The 27333-nt window shown below is 40.5% G+C and overlaps 2 protein-coding genes across 2 annotated transcripts in view; both read right to left on the reverse strand.

Annotated features, from left to right (window-relative positions):
* Positions 1–11553, reverse strand: part of TNNI3K (TNNI3 interacting kinase) — a 220431-nt gene extending 208878 nt beyond the window's left edge. The window contains exons 1-3 of the mRNA XM_067467820.1: positions 11441–11553; positions 10818–10926; positions 1234–1319 (exon numbers count right to left, since the gene is read on the reverse strand). Coding sequence (XP_067323921.1) covers positions 1234–1319; positions 10818–10926; positions 11441–11480 — 235 coding nt within the window. The 5' untranslated portion in view covers positions 11481–11553. The remainder of the gene's footprint in view (positions 1–1233; positions 1320–10817; positions 10927–11440) is intronic.
* A 4229-nt stretch (positions 11554–15782) lies between these two features.
* On the reverse strand, positions 15783–16664 carry LOC137096859 (integrase/recombinase xerD homolog). Its single transcript, XM_067467097.1, has one exon. The coding sequence runs from the start codon at positions 16662–16664 to the stop codon at positions 15783–15785; it is 882 nt and encodes a 293-aa protein (XP_067323198.1).
* Between the last annotated feature and the right edge of the window lie 10669 nt (positions 16665–27333).

The raw sequence follows: 27333 nt of genomic DNA on the forward strand, positions 1-27333 counted from the left end.
AAACAATGAAATGTTGCAGTTAATCGCAACAGTGAAGGTCTCCCAAATCTTGGAAAGATTATGTCTTAAAATTACAACTCCTGTATATTTGTATAGTGACTTTTTGAAAAGCCCTCCCCTTCCCACCCTAGGGAAACATAGGTTGCATCTACACAGTAGAATTGATGCATTTTGATACCACAAGAGAATTGATGTTTTTTGACACCAATTTTTGTATACTGGTGAGGCAGCAGCACATTTCAGCAGAGAAGCCTCAAACTGCACCCTCCAGCTGCTTGGCCCTCCAAGTCCTAGAATTCCTGATCATTGGGCAAGCTCGCTAGAGTTTTTGGAAGTTGGAAACCCAAGCAGCAGAAGGGCTGCAGTTTGAGGATGCCTGCTAAAGACCCTTCAAAACTACAACTACCAGGATTCCATAGCATTGAGTCATATATTATCCTTAAGGTTCAGTCAAGACTTTATAGTAGTTTCAACCAATGCATACTACTTGATGCCTGTGTATGATTAGGAATGTTACTACACAATATCCCAGAGTACTTGTAAGATATCAGTACAAACACAAAACAATGCGAGTGAGTGTGAATTTACTTCAAGCAGAGTCACTTTTTGTATAAGCTACCTGGCATGATATAAGAGTCTAGAGTTGCTGAATTTATCAACTCCTGAGGAAGGGGATTGCTTTCCCCGAAACAGGGTACAAAAATACCCGGGCACCCCTGTTGAATGCCATTGGGACTTTTCTTTGAAGACATATTTTGAGAAGCAGTGCTCCATTTTTCACTGGACTTGAGTTGGATCTTTTCCATGAAGATTGTTTTGAGAGTGGCGTTTCATCCTCATTAGTGTCTTCAGTTTACATATAGCCTCATGACTCAATGCTGACTTTGTTTATATGACTTTTCTCATTGAATGTATCCCTGAAGCCTATACACAGTGGAATCCCTATCCAAACCCAGAACTGTTACGTTTGAGAGCGGTTGCTCCTTTTGATTTCTGTGTACCACTGAACTGAGCTTTGTACTGGGGATTTTGGTAAATAGAATATTATATGTTTTCTTGATAATACACTTTGACATTACGCATAGATTGTTTTGTGTTTGTACTGATTAGGAATGTTGCCAAAGAGACAAACAGATTAAAAAATAATAACATTCCTGCTGTTTATTACAAAGAAGTAAAATCATTAAATATGCCAATAAGAGGGTTATGAAGCATCCAGGCTGAACCCCATACCTTCACAAATACAGCACAAATGCAGAAGAGACAGCCCAGTTTCTGTACGATAATTCAAATTAACTTTGCCGAAGGCTTCATCCGAGCTGGGGAAAAAAGGAAAAAAAGATTTTACACATGACAGCAGATTCCATATTTTAGCATTCATTCTTTTTAAAAGGAAGAAATCTCCATCATCATAGGATTCATAGGCGCCCCCAGTGGCACAATGGGTTAAACCCTTGTGTCAGCAGGACTGAAGACTGGCAGATCGGAGGTTTGAATCCAGGGAGAGCATGGATGAGCTCCCTCTGTCAGCTCTAGCTCCTCATGCGGGGACATAAGAAAAGCCGCCAATAAGGATGGTAAAACATCAAAAAAAATCTGGATGTCCTCTGGGCAACGTCTTTGCAGATGGCCAGGAACAATTTTCAGTTTTTCAAGTCATTCCTGACATGAAAAAAATTAGTATTCCAGTTTTTATGTTCAAGTCCATCATATTATAAATTCCCTTTAGCTACCCCCTCACCACCCAGGCAGACAGTATGGTGTAGTGGTTTGAGTGTGGGATTAAAACTCTGGAAGTCCATGGTTCAAATCTCTATTCCATCATGGAAACCCACGGTGTGATCTTTGGCAAGTCACAGCCTCAGAGGGAGGCAATGGCAAACCTCTGAAGCAAATCTTGCTTTGAAAAACCTGATATAGGTTCACATTTGGGTTACCCATGGCAGAAATGACCTGAAGACACACAACAGCAGCAGCAATAACATTTTATTCTTTCAAAATCACTCATTTGTTCTTTTAAAGCTCCTTCTGCCCCCAGCTAATCAGAGCTAAAGTTTCATTCCACCACCACCCTCTTTATTTGTTCCATTTCTTAGAGTTGGGTAGAGTCGTTTTATACATGAAGCACATCATATGATCCAGAATTTCTTGTATGCCACATCAGATTACAACTGGAAGAATCAATGGGGCCTTCTACACAGCCCCTAAATGCAGAAGAAACTGGGATAAAAGGGTGGGTTGGCTAAATATCTTTTCATGAAAATGTGCACTGATTTGGATTAGCAGCTGAAAAACACATTATGTAGGCCACTTAAAACCCGATTTTGGCCCCAAAAATGTGCATATTCACATGACTGTATCCCTGCAGTCTTTTTGGTTGCATGCTGCAAGTTGCTTCTGGTGTGAGAGAATCGGCTGTCTACAAAGACTTTGCCCAGGGGATGCCCGGATGTGTTACGATCATGAGGGGAGGCTTCTCTCATATCCAAGAAACAGCTTCATAAGATCTACAGAGATACTTGCAGGAACATCACAGCAAGCCAGAGTCCAAAGTTGGCAGGTGAAAACCCAGAACCTCAATCAGTGGCTGATACGAGATGAGAGACTCCCTCCTGGGCACACAGAAGACTGAGTGACCTGGAAGACCCTGAACAGGCCATGCTCTGGCACCACAAAATGCAGAGCTAACCTTAAGAAATGGGGCTATAAAGTGGAAGCCACGACATGCGAGTGAGGAGAAGAGTAAACCGCAGACCACCTACTACAATGCAGTCTGAGCCCTGCCACATTCACAATGGGGGACCTTCACACAGTGAGACCAGAGGCACTCCAAGTGGCCAGTTTCTGGTCAAAGAACATTTAGCAGAATGCCAAGTTTTAAACTTTGTTTGTGTTTTTAAAATACATTATAACTGTACCCGATTCACTTCTGACATGATAAGTAAATAAATCTTTATGAAATTGAACAGAGTTTGAATTTACAGTAGGGTGAGGAGAGATAATTAGAAATATGCTTGTGTGTACATTTAGATATCAGCATGAGTGCATGTGAGGTCCAGTGCATCTTGAAGAGTCCTTTTTTTTTTAAAAAAGTAAATTTTCTCTGGATGTCCCTCATCCATCTTGCAGATTTCTAAAATCCGCTACGAACAAAGGTGTCAGGAGAGCAGGGGAACATTACCAGGGCTGACAGGTCTGTGTTTGAACTTGCTGTCAGATCCGCCTCATTTCTTCGACGTGGATTATGAAGCTGCCCTCTGTCCGAATGCTCTTTCTGCATATAGAAAATTAGTATGTTGGAAGATTTACTTCCACTTTTTGTTTAATGGCAGTCTGCTGCATCATCTGGAGTGACAAACTAAAATTCACTATGCCCTGTTTTGGGCAAGCAACTTTCTGATTTCTGAAGTTTCTTGTTGAAACTAATAGTAGTAAATCAGGTCAGGAGGGTGCAACAGACTGTAATGAACTAGAAGTGGAAATTCAACCTCCTTTCCATGCCTTCTTGAAAGAAATAAATAGGAATGAGCACATGAGTATAAAGTTCATCTGTGTTATGCTCAGAGCTCAGGTCTGTAACTGTTTCAAGGTCTGATCCTAGTAAAATGTTCTTAGTCAATGTAACCTATCAGTAAGGACTTTTCAGGGATTTGCTTGATTCAGCTTTCTGAAACTGTTGCTGCTGAACCAGCATCTTCAGAATAAAGTAATCAGCTAGAACAAAAGGACATTTTTTTCCAATTAGCAACCTAAACCTCATTTTCCGGTACACATTAGACATATAACTGCCTTGGCTTCATTGGCACTGATAACACATTCTCAGATGTTATTTAGAAGCCTTAACTACTTGAAAATTTGTCCCATTTATCAGTTTACAGGTTGCCACCTCTCTTTGAAATAGAGGGGACAAAGGAAAAAGGGTCACTGCATAATGCGCATGAGAATTTATTAAATGTATACTGCAGTTTACAAGTTGCTCACCATGAAATATAATTTAGCAGACAGGATTTTAAGAGTTTGAAAAATTAATTTTAAGAGAATTGTCAGTACAAGTGATAGTCCCAAGTCCCTCTACCCTTCAATTTCTTAATGTTGTAAGTGCAATAACTCTTTCCTATTTCTCAAAATATCATTTTTACTCATGTAAGTCAACCTCATATATAAATTGAGGGCAGGTTTGGAGCCCAAATCATGGATTTTTATATGACCTGTGTATAAGGTGAGGGTCATTCCAAGGAAAGGTGAAAGTTCCAGCACTGCTTCAGGGGGCCTGCTGCCTCCTCCATTTTCCTGCCCAGGATTTCAAAGAGCAACACCAGAAGTGGTGTGATGGTGAAGACAGCAAAGGGTGATCAGCGCTTCTTTTAGGTTCTTCAAAGGCAGATTAAGGTCTTGCCTTTCATCACTCTACTCAGAGAAAGGGATAGTTCCTTTTTTGACAAGAGTTAATGTACAAAATTCTCATTGGTCCATCAATAAGTTGACCCAGGTTTTTTTGGCTTGATCTTTTTGACTAAAATTTCAAGACTTATACATGAGTATATACAATATCTAAAACAGTTCCTTTAAAGGTTTTTTTTTAAATAAACTTCATGCTACATACTACACTGTCTCCTCCATTCACTCCGTCACCCACAATGGAACACACGGCAGCCTCCTAGCCCCACACTGTGGTATTCTTCCTCAACCTTCAGTGAGACTGCACTTAGTTACTCTAAACGGAACCAAAAGCTAAATTGTAAGTTTCATTCATATGAGAATTTGGTAGGAACTTATGATGCAAGGCAGACAAATAATTTTTACAGCAGAGAAAAGGCTCTTTCCCTTGGATTTATCAAATCCCAACACCCCTTTTCCACCACTTTTCTAGTGGGGGGGGGGGCGTTGCTTTTACAAAAGGGAATTATTAATGGATCCCTCAGGTTTGCAAAAGAAGCAGGTTCCAGGGAGAAAGGTGGGAAAGAAGTGACGTCCTGCAATAAATCAAAGTGAAAAGAAAGACACTGTGGGTTTTTTTCAGTGATTGTGATTTGTCTGTCTCATGTAATAAACTCCTTATTTATTCCAAAAATGAATTATATGCAACGGAATAGTTATTTACAAGTCCCTTTGAGTTCTGGAAGTTTGTTTATGGCCTTGTTGTTATTATTGCATTTTTTCACATTGCTTTCAACTTATGCCAATCCTGATATGAACCTGTCCCAGTATTTTCTTGGCAAGATTTGTTCATTGAAGATTTGCAACTGCCTTCCATTGAGCTGAAGACATGACTTGTCTAAGGACATCCATTGGATTTTCATGGCCAAACAGAATTTTGAACTTGGCCTCTCAGAATCCTAATTTGCTTTGAGTATCATTGTGGAGACAAAAGTGGGGTATAAATAAACATAATAATAATGATAAGAATAATAATAATAATCATCATCATCCAACAGTTTAGTTACTGAAACACACTATCTCTGAGTCCTGACAAAAGGCTAATTTGTGGGTGAGCCAATATCTTGCCAAACATACTGATTCTTTGCCACCCAGAGCCAGTGTATTTTAGTAAGGCAAGCTTAGTATCAGCACACACACAACTGAATAGTCCCCAAATACCCAGAAGTGGCTATTTCTGACATAGTTCACCCACTCCTCCTAACAATTTAATATTTATAGAACATAATGGTCTCTCTTGAGTGAGATGTGCAGAGGTGGAGGAGGAAAAGAAGGAACTCTGATAGTGTTATTTGCACACTATGCTTTTGCAATATTGGAATTTCAGGTGTTTTTATACCACATTTAGAAACATTTGGAGACTTTCTATTATTATGTGCCATTAGTACGGAGTACGGCAGTTCCTTTTTTCATATGTGCAATTAAAAGTGCCTCATTTTCAGCTACATTAATCCTTAAGAGGGAGAAGCAATTTCCCCCATTTTTTTTGTCGTCACTGTACTAATTGCACCATATGTGTGCATGTCAAGCTCTCCAGCCACACAGTACTGTTTCAGTATTGGAATATGCAAAAGCAAATGCATATTTTTAAATTTTCTCCTATGTCTTCTGTGATGCCATGGTACATTTTAATGGAGCCTAATAATTTCATGGTGTCTGCTAAGGAGGTATGTGGATAAAGTAAATAATTAGAACAAACTCATTATTGCTAATACATTTCTAATATTATGCCCCTCAAATAGGAAAATAGTCATGCTACCTCATTAAAAATGGTATGAGGTATTTGTACCTGATGCAAATATATTTTGGTTCAAAATGCAGTCTATGCTAAACGAAGTTATAGAATCTGCAGTTTTATGATTCATTAATGGTGCTTGCTGACCTCTTTTCCGTGACTGCATGACAGGAGAGCAAAAGAGAATTCATTAATAAAAATACATTAAATTGGCAGCTGAGTAAATATGTATTCATCAAGATCCTCCTCCACAACTAAATATATGTTTAAACAACACATTTATAATATTACAAGTAATTTGACCAGGCACTTTCCTTGCCTCCTTCTTGCTCCACCATGATTTAGGACTGGAATGTAAAGGAGAAGAAGGAACAATAATTAAAACTGTAGCAAGATTTTATTCAAATTTGTTCATGAAGTCTAAATTTGGCTTAGAAAATTCCTGCAGCTCATGTCCAAAACTGCTTTCTGACAAGGGGGTATGTTTTTTTCAAAAAAAAAAAAAATAGAGCAAGTCATTTTTCAAACTGGTAATATGGGTTTCTAAAAACATTGCCAATTTGATATTAGGCTAGATTCCACCACCCGTCAAGAAAACATAACCTGTTTCTGTATGTGAATTTCATGCTCCTCCTCTAAATGTTCCACAGTGTGATCTTTAGACACGATATTGTAATTAAGAAAAGACAGTAACAAGATTTGCACTGAGTTATTTTCATTTCATGGAAGCCTAGGAATATTTTTCCTGTTTCCGTCAGAGAGGGTAAGGGTAATTATTGTTCAGCATCAATGGCCAGATGAGACAGGGAAGAGTGCTCTGTGGAACAGCCCGTTTGCATAATTACATTCATGTAACTAATGCAGCCAATCAGTCACATGAATATGGTATATGTCAACCACCAGCCTGTGAGCAAATTTGATCATTCTGGGATGCCCTTAAAATTTTCAGCTTAAAACAAATCAAACAAAACCTGCTGATTTGTTATTTTATTATTTGCTTGTCAGCTTCTGGGCCATGGTGGATCACATCCAGCCATGGTAAACCTGCTGACAGCTCACACTTTCACTGACAAGAGATCTCTGGACCTGGTACGCCTTCTCATAGTTGCAATTTATTTCTTTAGTATGTTCTGGCTCTAGCCCAGACACTGGCAGTGGTATGGAGAATGATGCCACTGCCTACTTGCTCACTGACGTTCTGTCTATCAGACAAGCAGACAGTAGCAATTATGGGGAAGAGGAGGAGGAGGAGCCCATGATGACAGTGCTTCTAAGAAAATAAGCTCATGCAGGGAGCACTGACTGGAAATTGCTGGAGTAGGTCACCAAAATTAGTTTTTTTCTAAAAAAAAAACTGAAATAAGATAGTTAGCTTGTTGCTGGGCATTTGACACAGGGTTTTAAAATGAATGAATCAATGAAATCAACTTCTCACTTCCCAGCAAGTGTGGCCATTTGTATTGTTTCAGTTTTACCTTCTGTCTACTTCTCTCCCCAAGCACACCATCCAACAAAACAGGATCAACCTAGATAATGTATTTGTAAGAACAGCCATAGCAACTTTGGCACTGTATTGACAGTTTTAATGAACTGCTTGTCTACTAACATCCACTGTGTCCTGAGTAAGACATGCTAACTTTGAACTGGATGAATATCCTTTATCTGAAATTATGAAGTTTGAAGTGCTCCAAAATCCAAAATTGTCCATGAGGGTGACTGAAATAGTTTTGCTTTGCTTTAGAAAGCTTTCTAATAATTCAATGTACATAAACTTTTTTATTTATAAAATTATAAAAATGTATATAAAATGACCTTTAGGATATGTGTATAAAGTGTATATGAAATATACATGAATTTTGTGTTTAGATTTGGGGCCAATCCCCAAGATCTCTCATGTATTTGAAAACATTTCAATATCTGGGGGAAAAAAATCTGAAATACAAAACACTTCTTATTCTAATTGTTTTGGGCAAGGAATGCTCAACTTGTATTAGATGTTTACATGTAGTCCAGGCATATCTCAGGCTAGGCAGCCTATTCTATTCTCTTGTCTTTGACTTTATAAATTGATCTAAATTGGTCAATATTTTGACTTTATAAATTGATCTAAATTAATCAATAATTTCACATTCAGTGTGGATGTTGACCTAGGCCTAGGTTAAATTAAAACAACACAGTCCAAATCCTTTACAAGAATTGCACTTCACTAAGTAAAATCAAATACAGTAGTATATTTTCATTGTGGGCCATTATTTTCAGATGAGACTGTAATGCTCCAAGTCAATGAGAAGAATCTCGAACTTTTTAGGCTTTGAATACTGATTTAAATGTGGATTTTGAAGGTAACTTATCTATTTCTGGCTAATGTGGCACAGCTAGCCAAGAAACTAAATTGGTTTTGTATTGTCGAAGGCTTTCATGGCCAAAATCACTGGTTTGCTGTAAGTTTTTTGGGGTGTAGGGCCATGTTCCAGAAGTATTCCCTCCTGATGTTTCACCTGCATCTATGACAGGCATCCTCAGAGGTTGTGAGGCCAGACCTCGGAGAATGCCTGCTTCATCATGTGACCTTCACTGAGAAAGCAGAAGAAAGAACTGTTTCTTATTAATTTTTCATATTGTAACACAATAGAAAAGAGAGCTAAGGCTAGAGCTCAGCTTAATTTTCCCACCCTCCATCCAAGATGTAGTTCTTATAGCGTAGCTGGATTTCTGTTGATTACTAGGTTTTGGAATCTGGAGTTTTTAGGAATGAGTCTGAATCACTTAGTACTTTAAGTATCCTAATTTTCCTCAGTGATTTAGGTATCACCTTTTTCATCCCAATTCCAGTTAAGGGCACTGTGTTTTGCTACTCAGTTGGCACCATAGTTTATTTTGGGGACAGGAGTATGATGTGTCAGATGAGAGAATTTGGTCATTCTTTAAGAGAGCAAGAGCCTTGAGCAGACTACAGGCAGACCATTCCACTAACTGGGATAAATTATGCCAAAGCTCTGAAGGCCAAGGGCACAGGGCCCACCTGTATGAGCCAGCTCAATGTCATGCAGATGGTACTAGCATTTGGAACACGCTCTTGTAAGCTGCATTCTAGATATGAAAATGCCAAACAATCTCAACCACAGAAGTTCCAGAATTTGATCAGCTTCATCCCATTGACGATGCCTGTATGGGAGTTGAAATCCAATAGCATATATAGACTTCACAATTAAGCCCCTGGATCATGAATATATATAGTTGTGACCTGAAGTAATTTATGTTCAAAGCTCTGACCTGATGCCTACTTCATTTCTTCCCCTATTCTCCACTGCAAGCATAATGAACCTGTAATTACTGGGAAAAGACAATGTGAAATAATGGAATTGAGAAACCTTCAGGTATTTATGTGGATTAAAGACTAATATCTGCTCTGATTTATACTTCACTCCCTCGTTCTTACATCTTAAAAAGAAATAGGCAAATATGAATTTCATACAAATGAGATTGTAAGCATGGCAGTTCTGGAGCCAGTGTTAATGTGAGGAATACTCTATTATCTTGGTTGCATTTGTTAAATGGAAATGTCTCCAGTGTGCTACTCTATTACAAACTATATGTTATGACCATATTTCTTTTACCTTGTATTCTTCATTCATCGCTTACCTTGACTGTGTGGGAAAAGATTTATCAATTTATGAAGAAAATCTCATTCATCATTCCTATTTGAATATCTTATCCATTCAGGTTTCTCTTTAATGACACTAGGACATTTTCTCTCCCTTTGACTTTTGCTTGTGATATACCACCATTTGCAGTGGAGAAGAACATTCGTTTAAATGGTTTTGCATGCTTAGTTTTATGTCAGTGAAAGCAATGGTAGATTGATCTGATGGAGTGAAGAGGTACAAACAGTCTCTATGATGTATGTTCCCAGAAAAAGCATTGACACTCTTAACACTTGGCCTCACCTGAATATTTGTGGAGTTATTTATTTAATTTGTATCCCACCCTCTTTCCAATGTGGGACCCAAGGCAGCTTACAACAAGGCTAAAGGAAAAGTGTGCTAAAATAAAAGAAGGCAGTGAATGCTTTTCTGTTCATGGTGAAAACTTAGTCATATCCCTGGCCATTTTAAGTCCAGGAAAGCAAGAGCGAATATGTCTCTTTCAATGCTGTTGGTGTGACAAACTTTCACCCCAGTCCACACTACACATATTTCTTCTACAAAATCAAGCATCAATCTCAAACAACGGTGTAGTTCAAATATCAGAGTAGATAAACTGCTGCAGAAATCATATTGCTTCTACCCTGCATATTTTTTTATCCACAACTGGCTTAACTTTCCTGTCAAATATACCCCTCCACTACACAGCAGGTCAACCTAACTTCAATTCAAATCTAGTAATCATTTCCATGCAGATGCTTGTTGTTCTTCTAACTTGCATTTAAAATGACTGGATTTCTAAATGTTTAAGCATTCAACAATATCTTTTTACCAAAATAAGAATTAAATGCACAGAATGTCCAGTCTGGAAAATTAGAATAAAGCAATCCCAACAACCTTAATCATAAATTCACAACATCCAAGGCAGTGAAATGCTACGTATGTTTCACCGAACCCACAAAAAATAAACCGAGTAGGTCCACTGTGATCAAATTACTTACCTGAAAACATGCTTTAGTTCAGTAAGTTCCTTTTCTTTTATTAATAGATCATCTTCTAATCTTTCAATGATGATAGCATATGATTCACTAACCTTTTTCTTCCACTCATCTAAAGGGGAAAAGGGGGTATGATAACTGTCATCATCTAAAAAGAAAAACACTTCCAACATATTTGAAAATCATTCCATGGTAGAAAATTTGACTTTTAATCTCTTCTTCTGATTATTATAAGTTATGCATGAACCCTATTATATATCTTTTCTTATATACATGTTTATATTGCATTCTTTGGAAACAATTCATTTTGTAAGATTTTTAGATAGTATTATATGATTGTTAGTAATTATTTGACTTCCTGCCTTGAGAGAACAGAGTGAACATACATTTTTTCATCAAATGACAATTAAATAAACATATTTATTTGAATATGACCTTTGTCAATGATTGAAAAATCTATTAGATTTTTTAGTATAGCTGTCTTTGAAAGCTAAAGGAAGACATACGTCAGTCATGCTATTAAGAAAAGTCCAAGAAACTTGCATTTGAGCTCCAAAGTAAGTTAGAAAACATTTCTTGATAATATAGTTGTAGAATATTTCCTTTAAAGTAGAAAGGTTAATTACCAGTGCAAGTTTGGGTTGGTCTGGATTTATAGTTCCCCATTTGTTCAATATTTCTTCCTTGATTCAACAAAGTTCTTGTGGTAATGTGACTCTTTGTTCAAGAGCACTGACAGTCCCACTCAGAACAAAAAAAAAAAACACTTTGATAGTCTTGTATCTAAAAATAAACTGTGTGCCAAATGGAATGTCATGCAACAATGACACAGAGCAAAATAGTGCGTGCTATCAAGTGTAGAACACAAAGGGTAACTAATCATGCTGTTGGAATACATGACCAGGGTGAAATTATTGTTTACACGTCTATTAAAGGTGTGCGGATGAACTGCATATATGTGCATTTCTGTATTTACCTATGATATATACATATTATAGGTATTATTACTTATACTTCTATTAAAGCTATACATATTAAAATGAAATATGTACAAAACTGCTACCAATCTACTTCTAGATCAGAAATCCAAATGTAAAGACAAACACTTTCACAGAATCTCTTCCAACACATGTAAATCAAAGGTGGTCAGGCTTCAGCCTAAGGATAGTTTCTATGTAGTAGGATAAATTGATACTGTTGTTAATGAACATTAAGGCACCATATGAACAAATAAATGATGGCGATGATATCTCTAAACAGTGGCAGAAACATACAACCAATGAACTTCAAAAAGACATTCTGAAAAACAGAAATTTCAAAAGAAGGAAAAATTTCAATACATGTGGACATTCAAAACAATGTCAGAAAGAAAGACAGGTGGACTGAGATGTGAACAGAGACATTTTTGGTACATTATTAGGTATAGATACAGGTACGTATGTAACAAAAGGATTCTGAGAAAATGAATCTTGGATAAGCAGATTTTATTGCTTTCATGTCTGAAAGCCAGTTGCTTGAGAAACTTGTATAATTTCACACAAAATTTTGAATGCTTACAGCCAGGATCGTTATTTGCATCTTACTCTATCTAATTACTAGGTTTGTTTGATTAAAAAAAAGGTTCAAAACTCGTTTCGGCTGTAGGGGGCGCTGGTGGTTCGATTCTAAAATCACTTCCTTTAAAAATAATTTTCCCCCCAAAACTTTCCGAAACTTCCATAACAGCTTCGTTAATGGCAGATACACATGTGCAATAGGAAAAAAACAGCACTGGGGAAACTTCAGGGCTCTTCCATTCAGGCCACTCCTGACCGAGGGGCTCTTCCATTCCAGGCCTGCCTCGGCTGTCAATGCTGAGGAGGAGGAGGCAGCGATGCCCCCTCAGGTGCCAATTGGCTCCCGCCGCCGGGCTTCAGCCAGGCAGTGGGCTTCAGGCTGTTAGGAATAATGGGAGTGGAAATCCAAAACACCTAGAGGGGCCGAAGTTTGTCCAGGCCTGGATTAGATACAGCCATGCCACAGTTCAATGTTATGGGATCCTGGGGTTTGTAGTATGGTGTCGTTTTGGCAAAGGCTAAAAAACCATGCAAAACTACAGCTTCCAGGATTGTGTAGCATTGAGGCAAAGCAGTTGGAAGTGGTTCCTGGATAAGATCTGCCTGATCCACCTGGAGGGAGGGAGGCAGGAGAGGGAATGAATGCAGAAAGGAGGGAGGGAGGAAAAGGAGGGAGGGAGGGAAGGGAGGAAGGAAGGAAGGAAGGAAGGAAGGAAGGAAGGAAGGAAGGAAGGAAGGAAGGAAGAGAGGAAGCCCAATCAACCTTTAGTGCCACTGATCTATAACTTGCCTGGCTAAACTCCCAGTTGCCAAACCTTGAGATTGAGGTGAGAAGCGGGGAGGGGAGTGAGGAAAACTCTGTTTGAATGCAAACTCCAGAGCTCCAGCTGGTAATGCAGAAAAGGAGGAGGAGCCTGCTGCTTGGCCATTTTGGTGAATGTGCAGCAAGGCAGGGTGGGAAATGTAGTTTAACAACAGGGCCTTTTGCAATCTCTACCATTGGGGGCCTTCCCTTCACAAACTACAACAATTGCTGTGCTTAGGCACGCCCACCTCATCCCTACTTTGCATCGCCCGGGCGGGGAAGCAAAACTTTACAAAAGTTACTTAATGCTTGTGAAAATTAAAATAACCTTGGGAGAGTTCCGAACATTACGAAATATTTATATTTAATAAAAAGGATAAGTGATTCAAATCGTAATTACACCTCTTACTTTTCCTGCATGGTTCAAAATTGATTCAAAAGACCAAATTCAATAGGTTTTAACGAATTTAAGGTTTTAACGAAGCGAACCTAACAAACTCTACTAATTACACTCTGATCCCATCTCCTCAACTATGTAATTGTTCTAATATACCTGTGGCAATTCCATCAGTGTATTTGAAAGTGTGGCTTGAAATTCATGAAAGCTTTCAAAACCCATCTTCAAATACTCTGAAAGTCAAGTTAGTCTTTAAAGGTAATGCTTTAAAGGTTATTCTATGTCCTTTGTCCAGAAAACTGATATGTACCATATGTCATTTTCAATTTTTAAATGGTAGTATTAGAGTTAAATTCATTGTGCTTTCACACAAAGGTGCACGGCTAGCAAAGAGCTGGGTACTAGCTTTGCTTTACATTGACATTTGCTGCAAATCACCTAAAAATATACCAGTACATTCGAATCCATCTACTTCTTACCTCAGTTGAGTAGAAGAAACAATATGTGAGTACACAGACATTCGTGTATCATTTTGATGTAGTTTATCCAATTTGAATTACAGATTGAGAGTATCTCTTCTCCAAAATGCTTGGAATATAGGTATATTGGAATACCTATATTTGCACATACTTACATAAAGAGATATCTTGGATTTGAGATCCAAATCTACATACAAGAGTTGTTGTTGTTGTTGTTGTTGTTGTTGTTGTTGTAGTAGTAGTAGATTGTATTGCTACTATTTCTTACTTTCCTCTCCTCGTGGCTTGAGGGAAGCACAACATAGTTAAAACCCATCATCACAAAAAATTCTTTGTGATGAGACCCAAGTCTAAACACAAAACTCTTTTGTGTTTCATATGAATCTTACCCATTTGGGTAATATAATGTGCAATATTTTTAATATTTGTGTGCATGAAACAAAGTATGTGTACATTGAACCATCAGGAAGCAATGCTGTCACACTCTCAGCCACCATGTGAACATTTTGAGATTTTGGCATATTTCAGGTTTCAGAAGTCCAGGTAAGGGATACTCAAGCTGTCCTAGTCTGTGATCATGAGAGGTTAGTTCTTCTTCATTTCTTCTTCATAGTTGTGATATATGCAGAGTATTTTTTCCACCAAGCACTAGTGTGGAATCAGGCATTGAATGTACAAGCTTTCTTTTGTCCTCCCACACCGAAATAACGAGACCACACAAAGCATTTGGGTTAAATATGGGCAACTTTATTTTGTTACCTAAATTAACTTTAACTGGTTTAGTCTCAAACTGAATTTGGTGAGGGAAAGCCGAGGCAGCGTCCCTGCTCGTCCACTCCTCGGCAAGCTGGGGAAAGATTCTGCTAGCCCTTTAACAAAATCTGGGCAACCTCCAATTCAAAGTGCAGGGAACCAAAATTCAATGTAACGAAGGCCATAGTCTCCCCTCTCTATTACAGGCATTTCTTTATCTCTGTTGCCAAAGTGAACCTCCTGAGAGTGTTTTGTTAAATAGCCTCTTAACCTTGAGAGGGGGTGCCTTGCATGTAACTGTAATATCAAACTTTTATCTATCTATTTACCGCCACAGATTGGGGGCAAATGTCAATTTAGTCCCCATCCCCCACCAATTTGCTTAGGCAATTAACAATCCCTGTTTGTAAATTGGCCAGAAACATTTCAATACCCACGTCTGAAAGGTGTACCCCATCAGCCCGATAGAGCGAAGTGTCTTCATGAGTAATTTGATCATGCGATATGTAAGAACCATTAGTTTGTGTCAACAAGGCTCGAATGGCCCTATTGACCCTCTTTCTGGCCTTTTCCAATTTGCGTACATCACCGCCACCAGGCCACTTCAGGCGCGGGATCACAGCGGACCAAATAATGTGCGTATGAGGCCAACGCTCCCATATTTTCGCAAAGTCTGTCCGTGCATGCAAGTATAATGCCCTTCCTTTTAGGAGGCCTAAATCATTTCCTCCCAGGTGAATCAACAAAATATCCGGTGCTGGGCAACCACCGTACAAACACAACATGGGGATCAACCCATCCCATCTTAAACCTCTTATACCCCTCCATTCAACTGTGGCTAAGGAGGCAAGCCCCAACTGCTGGCCAAAGGGACCTCTTCGTGCATGGCGCTCTGCCCAGTGAACATAACTGTGTCCACAAATCAGCACCCTTCTTCTAAGGCCCAGCAATACTCCATCTGTGAAACAAAAAACAACATTAACGGGGAACAGGGCGAACGTAGCCCTTATATGCATCGGATTTCCATCTACCTAAACTTTTTATCCTCTCTGTGGCATAACCAAGGTTGGCTGCTGTCGATGCCGCACCTATTCGAAACGAATGAGTACCAAATTTAAGGTGTCCAAGGCCCAACAGCTTCAGTGCTTTGTCGGTGATGGACCAAAATTGGTATTTGGTAAGCGGCCCACCATCATGGTGACAAAAGAAATAACCAGAAGTGGAGCCCCTCATAACTCTGAATTGGGTAATGGCCAAAACTGGGCAGATGTCGGCGTCGCTACATGGTGATAGCGAAATTAAAGAGCCCTTGCCCCGCTGATCTGTTTTGGAGGATCTAACAATTATCTGTAATTGTTGATCGCTGATGGTGACATCAGAAAAAAGCAGTGCCCGCTGGGATAAATCTTTCTTGCTTGCTGGTATTAACTCACTTACTCTTAGTGCTCCAAAAAATGCGGTCACTGCCGCTGCATGAAACAGCCGTTGTTCATATATTGATGAACACACCTGTACCCAAATTTGTTTTAGGCCTTTCAAAATATCCGGAGTTAAGGGTTGCCTGTCATCCGATGGGCAATGGCTTTCTCGTGACCAACCAGTAACTAACTTGTGTAGCCTAAAATCATTAGTATAATCCGGGAGACCTTGGGCTTTGAGCCAGTATGCTAAAGCAGCTAGCTTGGATCGAATAGTTTGGGGCGCTAAACCTCTCCGCCTGGAATATACGCAATATTTGGCAATGTGATCATAAGGTACGGGGCTCACGTTGGAAAGGCCGTAATCTTGCCTAAACTCCTCAAATTCCTGAACTGTTTTAAGATAAGCCTTCCTGGTATTCGGTGATAACGCCAATGACATCCCCCTTAATATCTCTTCATTCCAACCTGCCAAAGATGGTCTGGCATGGGTTCCGGTCGGGCATCTGCAGCGGGTGCTAGCTGTCTGAAACGCTCCATCTGTTTACGAGACAGCGCATCCGCCAATGAATTATTTACGCCCGCGATGTGAAATGCACGAAAGAGTATATTAAAGTTCAGGCAATGGAGTGTGAAAAGACGAACCACCTCCATCACCCTAGGGGATCGGGATGTCAGTTTATTTATGACTTAGACCGTGGCTTGATTATCGCACCAAAAGTGTACTGTCGAATTTTGAAAATTTTTATGCCAAATTGACACGGCCACTAATATTGGGAAAAATTCCAGAAAAGTTAGATCAGAGGTCATTCCCAACTCATGCCATTGTGTTGGCCACGTCTCGGCACACCAGTGGCCATTAAAGTAAACTCCAAAACCCACTGATCCTGATGCATCTGATGCCACTTGCAGTGCATCTTTCAACATCAGATCATGCCTCCAAAAAGAAATGCCATTAAAATCGGATAAGAATTTCAACCAAATAGACAAATCCTCTCTGATCGACCGTGTTAACCTGATATGGTGATGAGGGGAAGAAACCCCCGCAATGGCATCGCGCAACCTGCGCAAAAAGGCCCTACCCGGAGCAATTACTTTGCAAGCAAAATTTAAATGCCCAATTAATTCTTGAAATTCTCTCAGGGTAGCCTTTTTACGCTGAATGAAGTGTTGAACTCTGGAGGTCAGGTCCGTTAGCTTGTTAGGTGGCAGGCGGGAGAATTGCCTGATGGTGTCGATTTGTATCCCAAGGAAAGTTAAAACTGTAGTAGGACCCTCCGTCTTTTCTTCAGCTAATGGCACCCCGAGTTGATTTGTGAGGTCTTTGAATGAAACCAGCAGGAAATTACACTCGCCAGAACCGAATTTACCAGCAAAAAGGAAATCGTCCAGATAATGAACAACTCCCTTATTATTGGATTTAAACTTTAACGCCCATTCCAAAAATGAGCTAAACTTTTCAAAAGCGGCACACGATACCGAGCACCCCATGGGGAGAGCCCGATCCATGAAGAAGGCACCGTCAAATTGAAAACCTAATAGTTCGAAATCTTGGGGATGAACCGGGAGTAAACGGAAGGCAGATTTAATATCGCATTTTGCCAATTCGGCTGCGTGTCCCCGACTCCTGACCATGCGGATTGCTGCGTCGAATGACGTATATTGTACTGTTGAGTGATAATCTGGTATTGCGTCGTTCACCGAGCTGCCCTTAGGGTAGGACAGGTGGTGAATGAGGCGGTATTCACCCTGAGCCTTCTTTGGCACTATGCCTAGTGGGGAAACACGCAGCTGCGCTGTTGGGGGTGAGTCAAATGGACCCAAAACCCTACCTTCCTTAATTTGTCTATTTTGTTTTTGACGACCTCCTCCATGCCAATTATAGACCTCAAATTACGTGCCCAATAACTAACTCGAGGGCCATGAGCCGGGATACGGAAACCATGAGTAAAGCCGTCCAGCAAGTAGACGGCTGCTGTCCTATCGGGATAGTGTTGTAGCCATTCCTTCAAGGGTCCCAACCTAATTGGGCTGGGGCCCTTTTGGAAGGAAGGTTGAGGCTGGGTTTTTTCTTGGACCTTGGTTATCGTTTGTATTTGTTCTGGGTGACTTTGCCCTGTTGCAGTTTTTTGAGGAATGAGCTCCAGCGCAGATGGAGCATGTGTGCTGGAACTTGCAGTTTCGACGTGAACATGCTCCCTGGGCCACGAAATCCCAACACATGGCCTTTTGGCGCTGGGGCTGTTGTTGGGCGGCCCACTGCCGAAAGGGCTGTCCGCCTTTGTTGTTCTGGATAGTGTGGCCGCTATCGGCCTTTTCACCTATGTTTGGCCTAGGGGGAGTTATGACGTCCATCCATAGTTGATCATCGATGAGGTCCCATCGACTAGATGGATAACGGGCCGCATCGAAGCGAAAACGCTTGTCGTAAGACAGCCATGCGTTGCCCGAGAAATTGACATAGGCACAATAAATTATGTTTTGATATTGTAGCAGGGATTTACCTCTAAAAGGATAGGCTTCCATAAGGACGCCCGCATAAATCATGTAACATGCTAACCAATTTTCCCAGTTCTGAACCACCCTTCTTTTCTTAATTTTTTCCTTTGTTTCGTCATCTAGGTCATCCTTGTCCTTCTTGTCTAGATCTCTAAAGTACAAGGAGAATATGTCTATGTACTCATTTTTTAAGATTTTATCGATTGTTTTTTGGGCCAAATGTGATCCAAGCGCAATTGAACTCATTTTTGGGGGGGATGGCAAAGGCCATTTGGCTGTGCCCCAAAACTGCTTGGCTTCCTCAGCACTGACTAGCGCTGAGCCTGTTAGTATTTGATCAGGTGTTTGTTGTCCTAGTTGTGAAGAAGGGTGAAACGTGGCGTATGAGCCTGGTTGTGTATGTTGTGTCGACGGCCTCCCATGTGCCTGACTGTTGTCCCACGGCCACCCACCCGTAGTGTTTGTACCTGTGGATGTAGAGGCTCGCTGCACTGATAGTGTGTTGGACGCGACAGCAACCACTGCATCTCGCTGGCTGACATCATCGGACTGTTGCAGTGCTGTTGATTCTGCCTGCATCACGGCCTCAACCTGGGGCTGTTGCGACTGGGCCGCTGGGAACTCTTCGTGGATTGGGCTAGCATCTTCGACTCTTTCAGACTGTTGTGCCGTTCGGCCAGCCTCTAAATTGGAAACACGAGAAAGAAGGGCTTTAAACATTGCCGCTTTACTTGCTCGCCTTGTTGGCCTAGGGCTGGCAGGTGCTGCAAACCCTCTTTGTTTTTCAAGCCCATTAACGCGAATGAGCAATGCGTTGAAATCTTCAGCCGATACGCCCTCGTCGTCTGATGAAGTAGATTCTGGTGGAGGAGGGCGCTTGGTCGGCGCCTTTTTAGCGGGGCCTTTTCCCTTGGGGCCCCCAACATTCTTCTTAGCCGGCATCCTGTAGAGTAAAGCATAGAATAGGCCTCTTAGTTAGCGTTAACGTCAGTCCCTGGTTCGAAGGGTTTGACTATTAAAGATGCAGCTCAATAACTATTAGTATACAGTGTCCCGTGAATGGCTTTGTAACCACCATAGAATGTCTCTTAGAAAAGTTCCATGCATTGGGAGAATATCCTATGGTAAACCCGTTCAACAGTGGGACTCTCCGCCAGGGATGTAGTGGGGGCTCCTTCTTTGGAAGCTTTTAAACAGAGGTTTTGGAAGCTTTTAAACATAGGCTGGATGGCCACTTGCCAGGGCTGGTGACTGACTTAATGACTCAACCTGTGGCCGTAAGAGAATCATAGAATCAAAGAGTTGGAAGAGACCTCATGGGCTATCCAATCCAACCCCCTGCCAAGAAGCAGGAATAATGCATTAATGTTTATATTAATATTAATAATTATTTATTTATAAATTTTAACTATTGTTAAACGTTGTATATATATATAGCGTCGTTATTAGTATAGTTTTAGCGCATTGTAATTGGTATAAGTGCCTGTGAGAATGAAGCCCCACTTGAATTGGGGGGGGGGGGTGGATAAACTTCTCAGAAGAGGCTCTCCTTGCGATGAAAACATTTTAAAATGGCCGCCAGGCCCCTAAATAAGGCTTATGGCCATGAGTTGCCTTTAAGATGGCCGCTGCCACGTGGCCAATATGGCCGCTGGGAGAGGAAAGGCGTGCCGCAGGCCGCCGCCATTCCTGGGCCTGGAACAAGATCATCCTGCAATACCCAGGAATGGGGGCGCAAAACGAACACCAGGAAGGAGTTATTACGGCGCCGATCCGGGATAGGGCGCGCGGGCCGCCACACGAGCGCGCGCCGGGGAGAGGAGCGCCGAACGCAAACGCCAGCCGAGCGCGCAGGGCGAAGCTTTTTAGGCCCCAATCGCGCTGTAGGTGCTAAAAGGCTGAGGGCCCACCTAACGATTTGCCACCTCCCGACCCATGGGACCAGCTGGGCAGGCGACCCGCCGATGTCGGCAAGCCGCGGGGCACCGCCACGGCCAGACGCCATGACGCCGAAGCCCCGAGAGCCCACCGTGGCGCAACACTGCGCCACGCGGCAAGCCCCGCGTGGCGCTGCGGACCCAAGCCCGCAAGGCCCCGAAGCGGCGGCGAAAAAAGGAAGGGGAGAAATTCCCTGCGGCTCGAGGCTCGCGCCTTCTAGCCGGGGCCGACCGCTTCTTAAGGATGGCGCGGGGTGGGGAGAGGAGGGCCCTGGCCCGGCCTCCCACCCGCCCCGAGGCAGACCTGGATCTGCAGCTTCAGGATGCTTGTCCCTCGACGATCGCCGGCGGAATGACTGGGAGGGCTGGCTGGGCCAGAGTTGGCTCCGCCCCCTCCCAGCACTTCCGCCGGAAGTGGTCTCTGGCTCGGCGAAGGGGACAACCGGCCTCACCAGCCCAGCTTCGCCGGACAGGTAAAGCCTTTTGCCACAAACATGAAGGCATTTTAATAGATTCTGCGTGTCCCATGTTCCACTTTAATAAGATATGAAAAGTAACTTGGCTTTGAGGTTGGCAAAGCAAAGAAAAATGAATTAAAGGAAAACTTTTAAAACTTTAAGAATATGTTCCTTTTCACCTGTAACATGGCAATATTTTATTCATTCACATATTTTCATTTATGAATCTTTTGCTTGGCTCTTTATTATTTTATGCTGGAATATTTTGATTAAATATTTAAAATGACAGTGGCCAAAGTTAGACAGCATTGACCTTGGTAATAACTTAACTTGGGGAGGGGGAGCTTTCACCTTAGAGATACCAACCAAGAGAATATGCACTTGAAATATCATGTGTACCATTGCTAATAGTAAACCAGCCCTTGCTTTCTTAACAGAGTATTATATAGCACAAAACAGTATTGCACATAGCAAGTGCACTAGTGTTTTACTACTTTATTGCTCACAAATCAAATTTAAAAATCCTTGTAGTGTTTTTGAACCATTTCAGAGGGAGAGGATGTTTAACATATACCCAACATCTCGTTGCTATGCAACCTGAAGAATTATGAATTTAACACCATAATGCCTGTCTATTTTTCCTGATTGTATTAGCTTAATAAACAGATTAAAGTGCATTTGTATTGATGCAACTGTTGCCAAGGCCAGGGCTGTTGCCCCCGGCAACTGTTCCATTCTGCATCTCAAAGTCCGGAAAAGATCACATATGCCATGAAATTCTTTTCACCTCACTGTATTTATTGACAACGGTCTGTAGTTAGCCTTTGACCTGAAGCTTTCTACACCATTCATTTGCATCAACTCCTGACAGTCTCTTGGGCTGGCTCAGGATTGCTCTTCAATTATTCTTTCTATTTAAGATCACAACGAGGCTCTCTAGCTTAACCAGTAGCTACTTTGTATGAAGAAATCCTTCTTCAATTGTTGTGTGATCAAGGTGATATTGATTCATGGTGACCCTATGAATGAAAAGCCCCAAAGTCACCCTCTTAAACCACCTCATCTTATTGGGATGGGAAAGCATGATGACCATCCCTTTAAGGTAGAGAATTGACTCTCTTACATGGTCAGCAGTCCCATTTCCCGTTCTGCCTCCCCATCACACTCACATGTAGAAACTTAAGAGCTGGCAATACATTCATCTTATATTCATCACCAGGTGATTACTTCTTTGTTTTTAATCAGGAGGAACAATAATATCCAAAAACCAAGAGATCACTTGCCCTGTCCAAAGCCTCTTACATTATAGACTGACGCCAGTTTAAAACATCATCTTCCCATAGGAAAAAAAATGTTCTTTTCCAAACCACAGAGGATACAAGAGGCAGTCATTCAAGGTAAAACCATTGCTTTGCATGGGATCCTATTGTTCTGTGTTGAACCCCATAGGATACAAGAGACTGCTGACAGTTGGGCAATGAAACAGGACAGGAAATTTTGATGGTTCCCATCACACCTGTTTTTCAGTTGTAAAGATGTGTGTAAAGTGTGCTAAGAGGTAGGAGCTCTGAACATGATTGCTAGCTTGTATTCAGAGTTCCCTCCTTTCAGGACATTTCAGCCTCTTTTCAACTCGGAACATGTGATGAACTGCATGCCTCTCCATGCTTGAAAAGAGGCTTAAGTGTCATATGAGGGGGCATTTCTCAATGTGATGAGGTTGATTGTCAGTCACTTCTGCCTCTTTCCAACCATGGAGGGCTATGCATGACTGCCAGAAGTAGTTTAACTCATGTGATGAGCTCAGTGCCTCTCATTTTTTTGAATAGAGGTTGAAGTGCCCTACAACTGGGAAATTTTCAATATGATAATGTGGATAAACAATCCTGCTCTAGTCCTGCACATTCGGTGACCTGGCTTCCTTGATATCCATCTGGAATGTCATCTCCCTATTTTCTATTGCCTTCTATCTTATCAAGCTTTATTGTTTTTCTCTCTTTAGTGAGTCATATCTTTTCATTATATGTCCAAAGTCCAACAGTCTCAATTTAGTCATTTTGACTTCCAAGGAGAATTCTAGCTTGATTTGCTCTTGGCCCCATTTATTTGTCTTTTTAACAGTCCACAGTATCCATAGAACACTTCTCCAGCACCACATAAATGAGTTTATTTTCTTTCTGTAAGCTTTCTTTAATCTCCAGCTTTCACATAACCATACATAAAAATGGGAAATATGATGACATGGACAATCCTAACTTTAATATTCTTTATCTTTACACTTCAGTCTAGCTCCATCATAGCTGCCCTTTCAATACTCTTTCAGTATACTTTTCTGAATGCAACTTTTAGTGATATAAAAATAAAATAAAATTGTGGGATGATAATGATCCTTATGAATTTGCTGTGAGTTAATATACATAAAGCAAACAACTTCAATGATCAACATGCACATTAATTAACTTGGCTAAATCTATTGGAGGAACATTTAAATCTGCCATTCCCTCACCCTTGGCTATCTGCCATGCCCACTTCACCAATGGCTCTCAATAGTTCCCCAGTTCTTCAGAGCCACCTATTGAAGTACACAGATAAGGTTCAATTGGTTTTTACTGGCCTACCCATGGATGCCTACTATTGGACTCTTTATGTTGCAATTCTATTCTAAGTTGTAAAACAGTAGTATCTGTGATCAAGAAGAAGGTGCTTCTTTAATTTAGGATGTTAATTTAGGATGTGTCCGCATACATTGCCAGGAAAGAAGGGGAAAAGCATCACAAACACAAGATTTGCATATGATAATATATCACATGATATATACTACTGTATATAATATTTTCTGATGTAAATTTTTCATGTGGTTATGTATGGGAGGGAAATTTAGAAAGAATTAATGACTACAATTTAAATCAAAGGGGTGGGAGGCTGCATTGACCTCTTGTGGTAAGCTAGAAAGCCACATACCCTACTATGCCACGCACCTTTGAATTCAAGCACTCATGGGCATGTGCTTCATTTTCAGCCCGTCTTATTTTCAGCAACAGCACTTAGGGACCTGTTTTCAAAACTATAATAAGAAACTCTGTTTGTTGTTGTTTATTCATTCAGTTGCTTCCAACTCATCATGACCTCATGGACCATCCCACACCAGAACTCCCTGTTGGCTTTGGCCACCCTCAGTTCCTTCAAGGTTAAGCCAGTCACTTCAAGGATAACATCCATACATCAAAGGCAGTATTAGAAGAAGACACTGGTGTACATGAACAATTTCTGCTTTGTAAGTGGAGGTGATAGGGACAAGTTAACTTTCCCATGGGGCTCTATATCCTGGAAACTTATGGAACACTGACTTAGCAACTTCTCCATCAGATATAGCTTTTTGATGGAGTATGTGGTTAGGTTATTATTATTATTATTTATTTATTTATTTATTTATTACCCTCCTCTCCTTGTGGCTTGAGGCAGGTTATAACATCACTAAAATACACACAATAATCCTAAAACATTCTACAAAATACACATATTAAAATATATTTATACAAAATACATATTAAAATACACAGAACAAAGATTAAACATAAGATGCAAGTTTAAAATTTGTGATTAAATCTGGCTGAGTAAATTTAAACTAGCCAGAAAAGGAAGAGCTTCGCTTTTAAAAAAAATAAAGATGACCCCCTAATTTTTCTGTGGGGAATAGGTGCACTATCGCCAAATAGCATAATCCTCTCGCACAAGTTTCTCACATGGCAATGAATGTCTCCACACAGAAGCTCTATGTGTGTGACTGGCAAGCTTTGCTGCTATTGCTGCTCCAGGAAAGGTCTCAAGAAAGTCAAATGGAAGAACATTTTTAGATAGTGGGTAAAACAAGGAAGGGGAGGGGGGAATTTGCCCTAAATTTGTCCTATCTATGTTGAGTCTGTCTTGTCCTGCCTCCACCATAAATTGTGCCAAACAGCTTCGATAGGACTGTTCAGCCTAGAGAAGTTTATACAGTGAAAGATGATGGACTCTTTACTCCCATTTTTCAAACTGTAGGTCCTGTGGTCAACAAATGAAACTCGGGCTAATTAGAAAGAGGTGTTTCTTTAGGGAACACATCAGTAAATTGTGGAATTAACTGGCATAAGAGGTTATGGTGGTAGTGACTTCTACAGCCTTTTATACTTTAGATAACTTCTCTTTCTCTCTTACATGTATCTATCCAACTATCCTATTCACGCAGATGTATGGAGATAGGATCAGCCATAATAGTCTAATATGTGCATTTCTTCATCATCAAAAAAGAGCTGCTCTTTCATTATACTCTTCTTGTCCATCAGACTTTTCCAATGGCATATGGCTTGACACTGTTGGATAATGAGTACTAATCTAGGAGTACTCTGGGATACTTTAGTCTTCAATGCCATTATTTTAAGAACAGAAGGAAGGTGAGAAGGAGGTCAGGTAATTAGCTTGTAATTATGCTATTATTTTCAGAGATGGAATGACACATTTTTGCCACTGTTCTTTGTAGGAAACAGTTAATACACTTTTAATTAAAAACTAGATTATTTTTCTAATAAATATTTATCAGCAATATATGCTATTGAAAATATCTTCAAAAAGAAGAGTTTAAGGACTACAAACTCATGTACAATTCTTTGATCAATTTTGTAAAAGCTTCATTTGTTTTTAAAACTGTGTGGCTGGCAGATCGAATTTTATAAACAAGCCAGATGCCGAATTCTCCTTTCTAGTTTCATTTCAGTTAAAACAATGTTTTCCATAAAGTCAGAAGATAATTGGGTCTTGCAAGATTACCTTTATCCCAAAGTAATTCTTTTCTACCCTGAAACTGTGCCGAGCCATGATTTGCATGTAAAGGATGCGATTCAGGCTGCATGTTGACATTATCCCAATTATAATCTGATGCATCAAAGAGCTTTAGAATGAAACACATGATTACAAAACTGAAATACAAGGAATCAATACCTCATATAATGAAACAGGTGCTTGCAACATCTCCACAGTGATGGTAGATTAAAATGCATGTACAAAATGCCCCTCCTGCTATTTTTGTTACTACTCCACAAGAATGGCATTTGCACAGGGATTACTCTTCCACATGCCATCCTCCAAGCTGGCAGGGGAAAAGAAACAATAGTGCCGGGGCAGATGAACAAGGAAAAGATGGGGCCAGGAAGCTTTTCTCTGATACACATATTTTCTCTCCAAAGCAACAGATTTTCCTTTGATATCCAAATTATTTTCAATGCCTTCCCACAATCCGCTTCTTCAATTCCCCCTAACTTCCCTCTTGCTGCATACTTCTCCAGTTTTAGTCTGTTTTTTTTCCATCTACAGTTCCTGATGCTGTCTTCATAAGTGTTCAGCTTTTCAGATTCTAATTTCCTGCTGAAGAGGTTACTGAAATAAAATACTACTCTCTCCAGGGTCATTGTATTAAACTCTAGCATGCCTAAATCTCTGTTTATTGGAGCATGTTCTCAAAACCATTCAGGGAAATCGCCAGGATGATGTTCATTATGAGCCCTGTGATTGCACGACACAACAAAACTAATTAAATAAAGGAAGCTGACATGAATAAAAGACTCATCTTGGCTTTATTTGAAACTGTACTTGTCTGCATAATGGCACTTCAATATGAATGCAACCCATGCAAGGTTGCACGTGTCTGAATTAAATACAAACACTGTTTTTGTCTTATAAGCCATGAACATACCCATGCCCAAATAATCAAATCATAATTTATTTCATTATTTCTTACAGAAAACCACTATAACAAGTCACTGTTATGACAACATTGGGAGTAAAAAAGCATGAAATTGTGTATTAATCTATGAGATAGTACCGTCGCTAGTGTATAGTACAAACCCTGTATCCGTAGGACTGACACCTGTGGTTTCAGTTATCCATGTCTGATAAAATATGCCATTTCTAGGCATTTTCTAGGTCCTCCAGCTTAGCTTTATGGTATTCTATGGTAATAGGGTTTGCCAACTATTTGTGGCCACACATCCAGGAAGGTATCCCCTCTTGGATACGGAAGCCATACTGTATTTTCTTAGATAAATACAATTACGCCTTTTGCTTTCTTCCAGTCTGCTGAAGGTACTTACCTGTTTTCACAAGAAGATAATATATCTTTGTTCCCATTGTTTGAGAAAAAAGACAGCCTCCTGCAGTATTGCCCCCAGTTTTTGTTACTAATTTC

The sequence above is a fragment of the Anolis sagrei genome, chromosome 4 (genome assembly GCF_037176765.1).
Source record: "Anolis sagrei isolate rAnoSag1 chromosome 4, rAnoSag1.mat, whole genome shotgun sequence".
In the NCBI taxonomy this organism is placed as follows: domain Eukaryota; kingdom Metazoa; phylum Chordata; class Lepidosauria; order Squamata; family Dactyloidae; genus Anolis; species Anolis sagrei.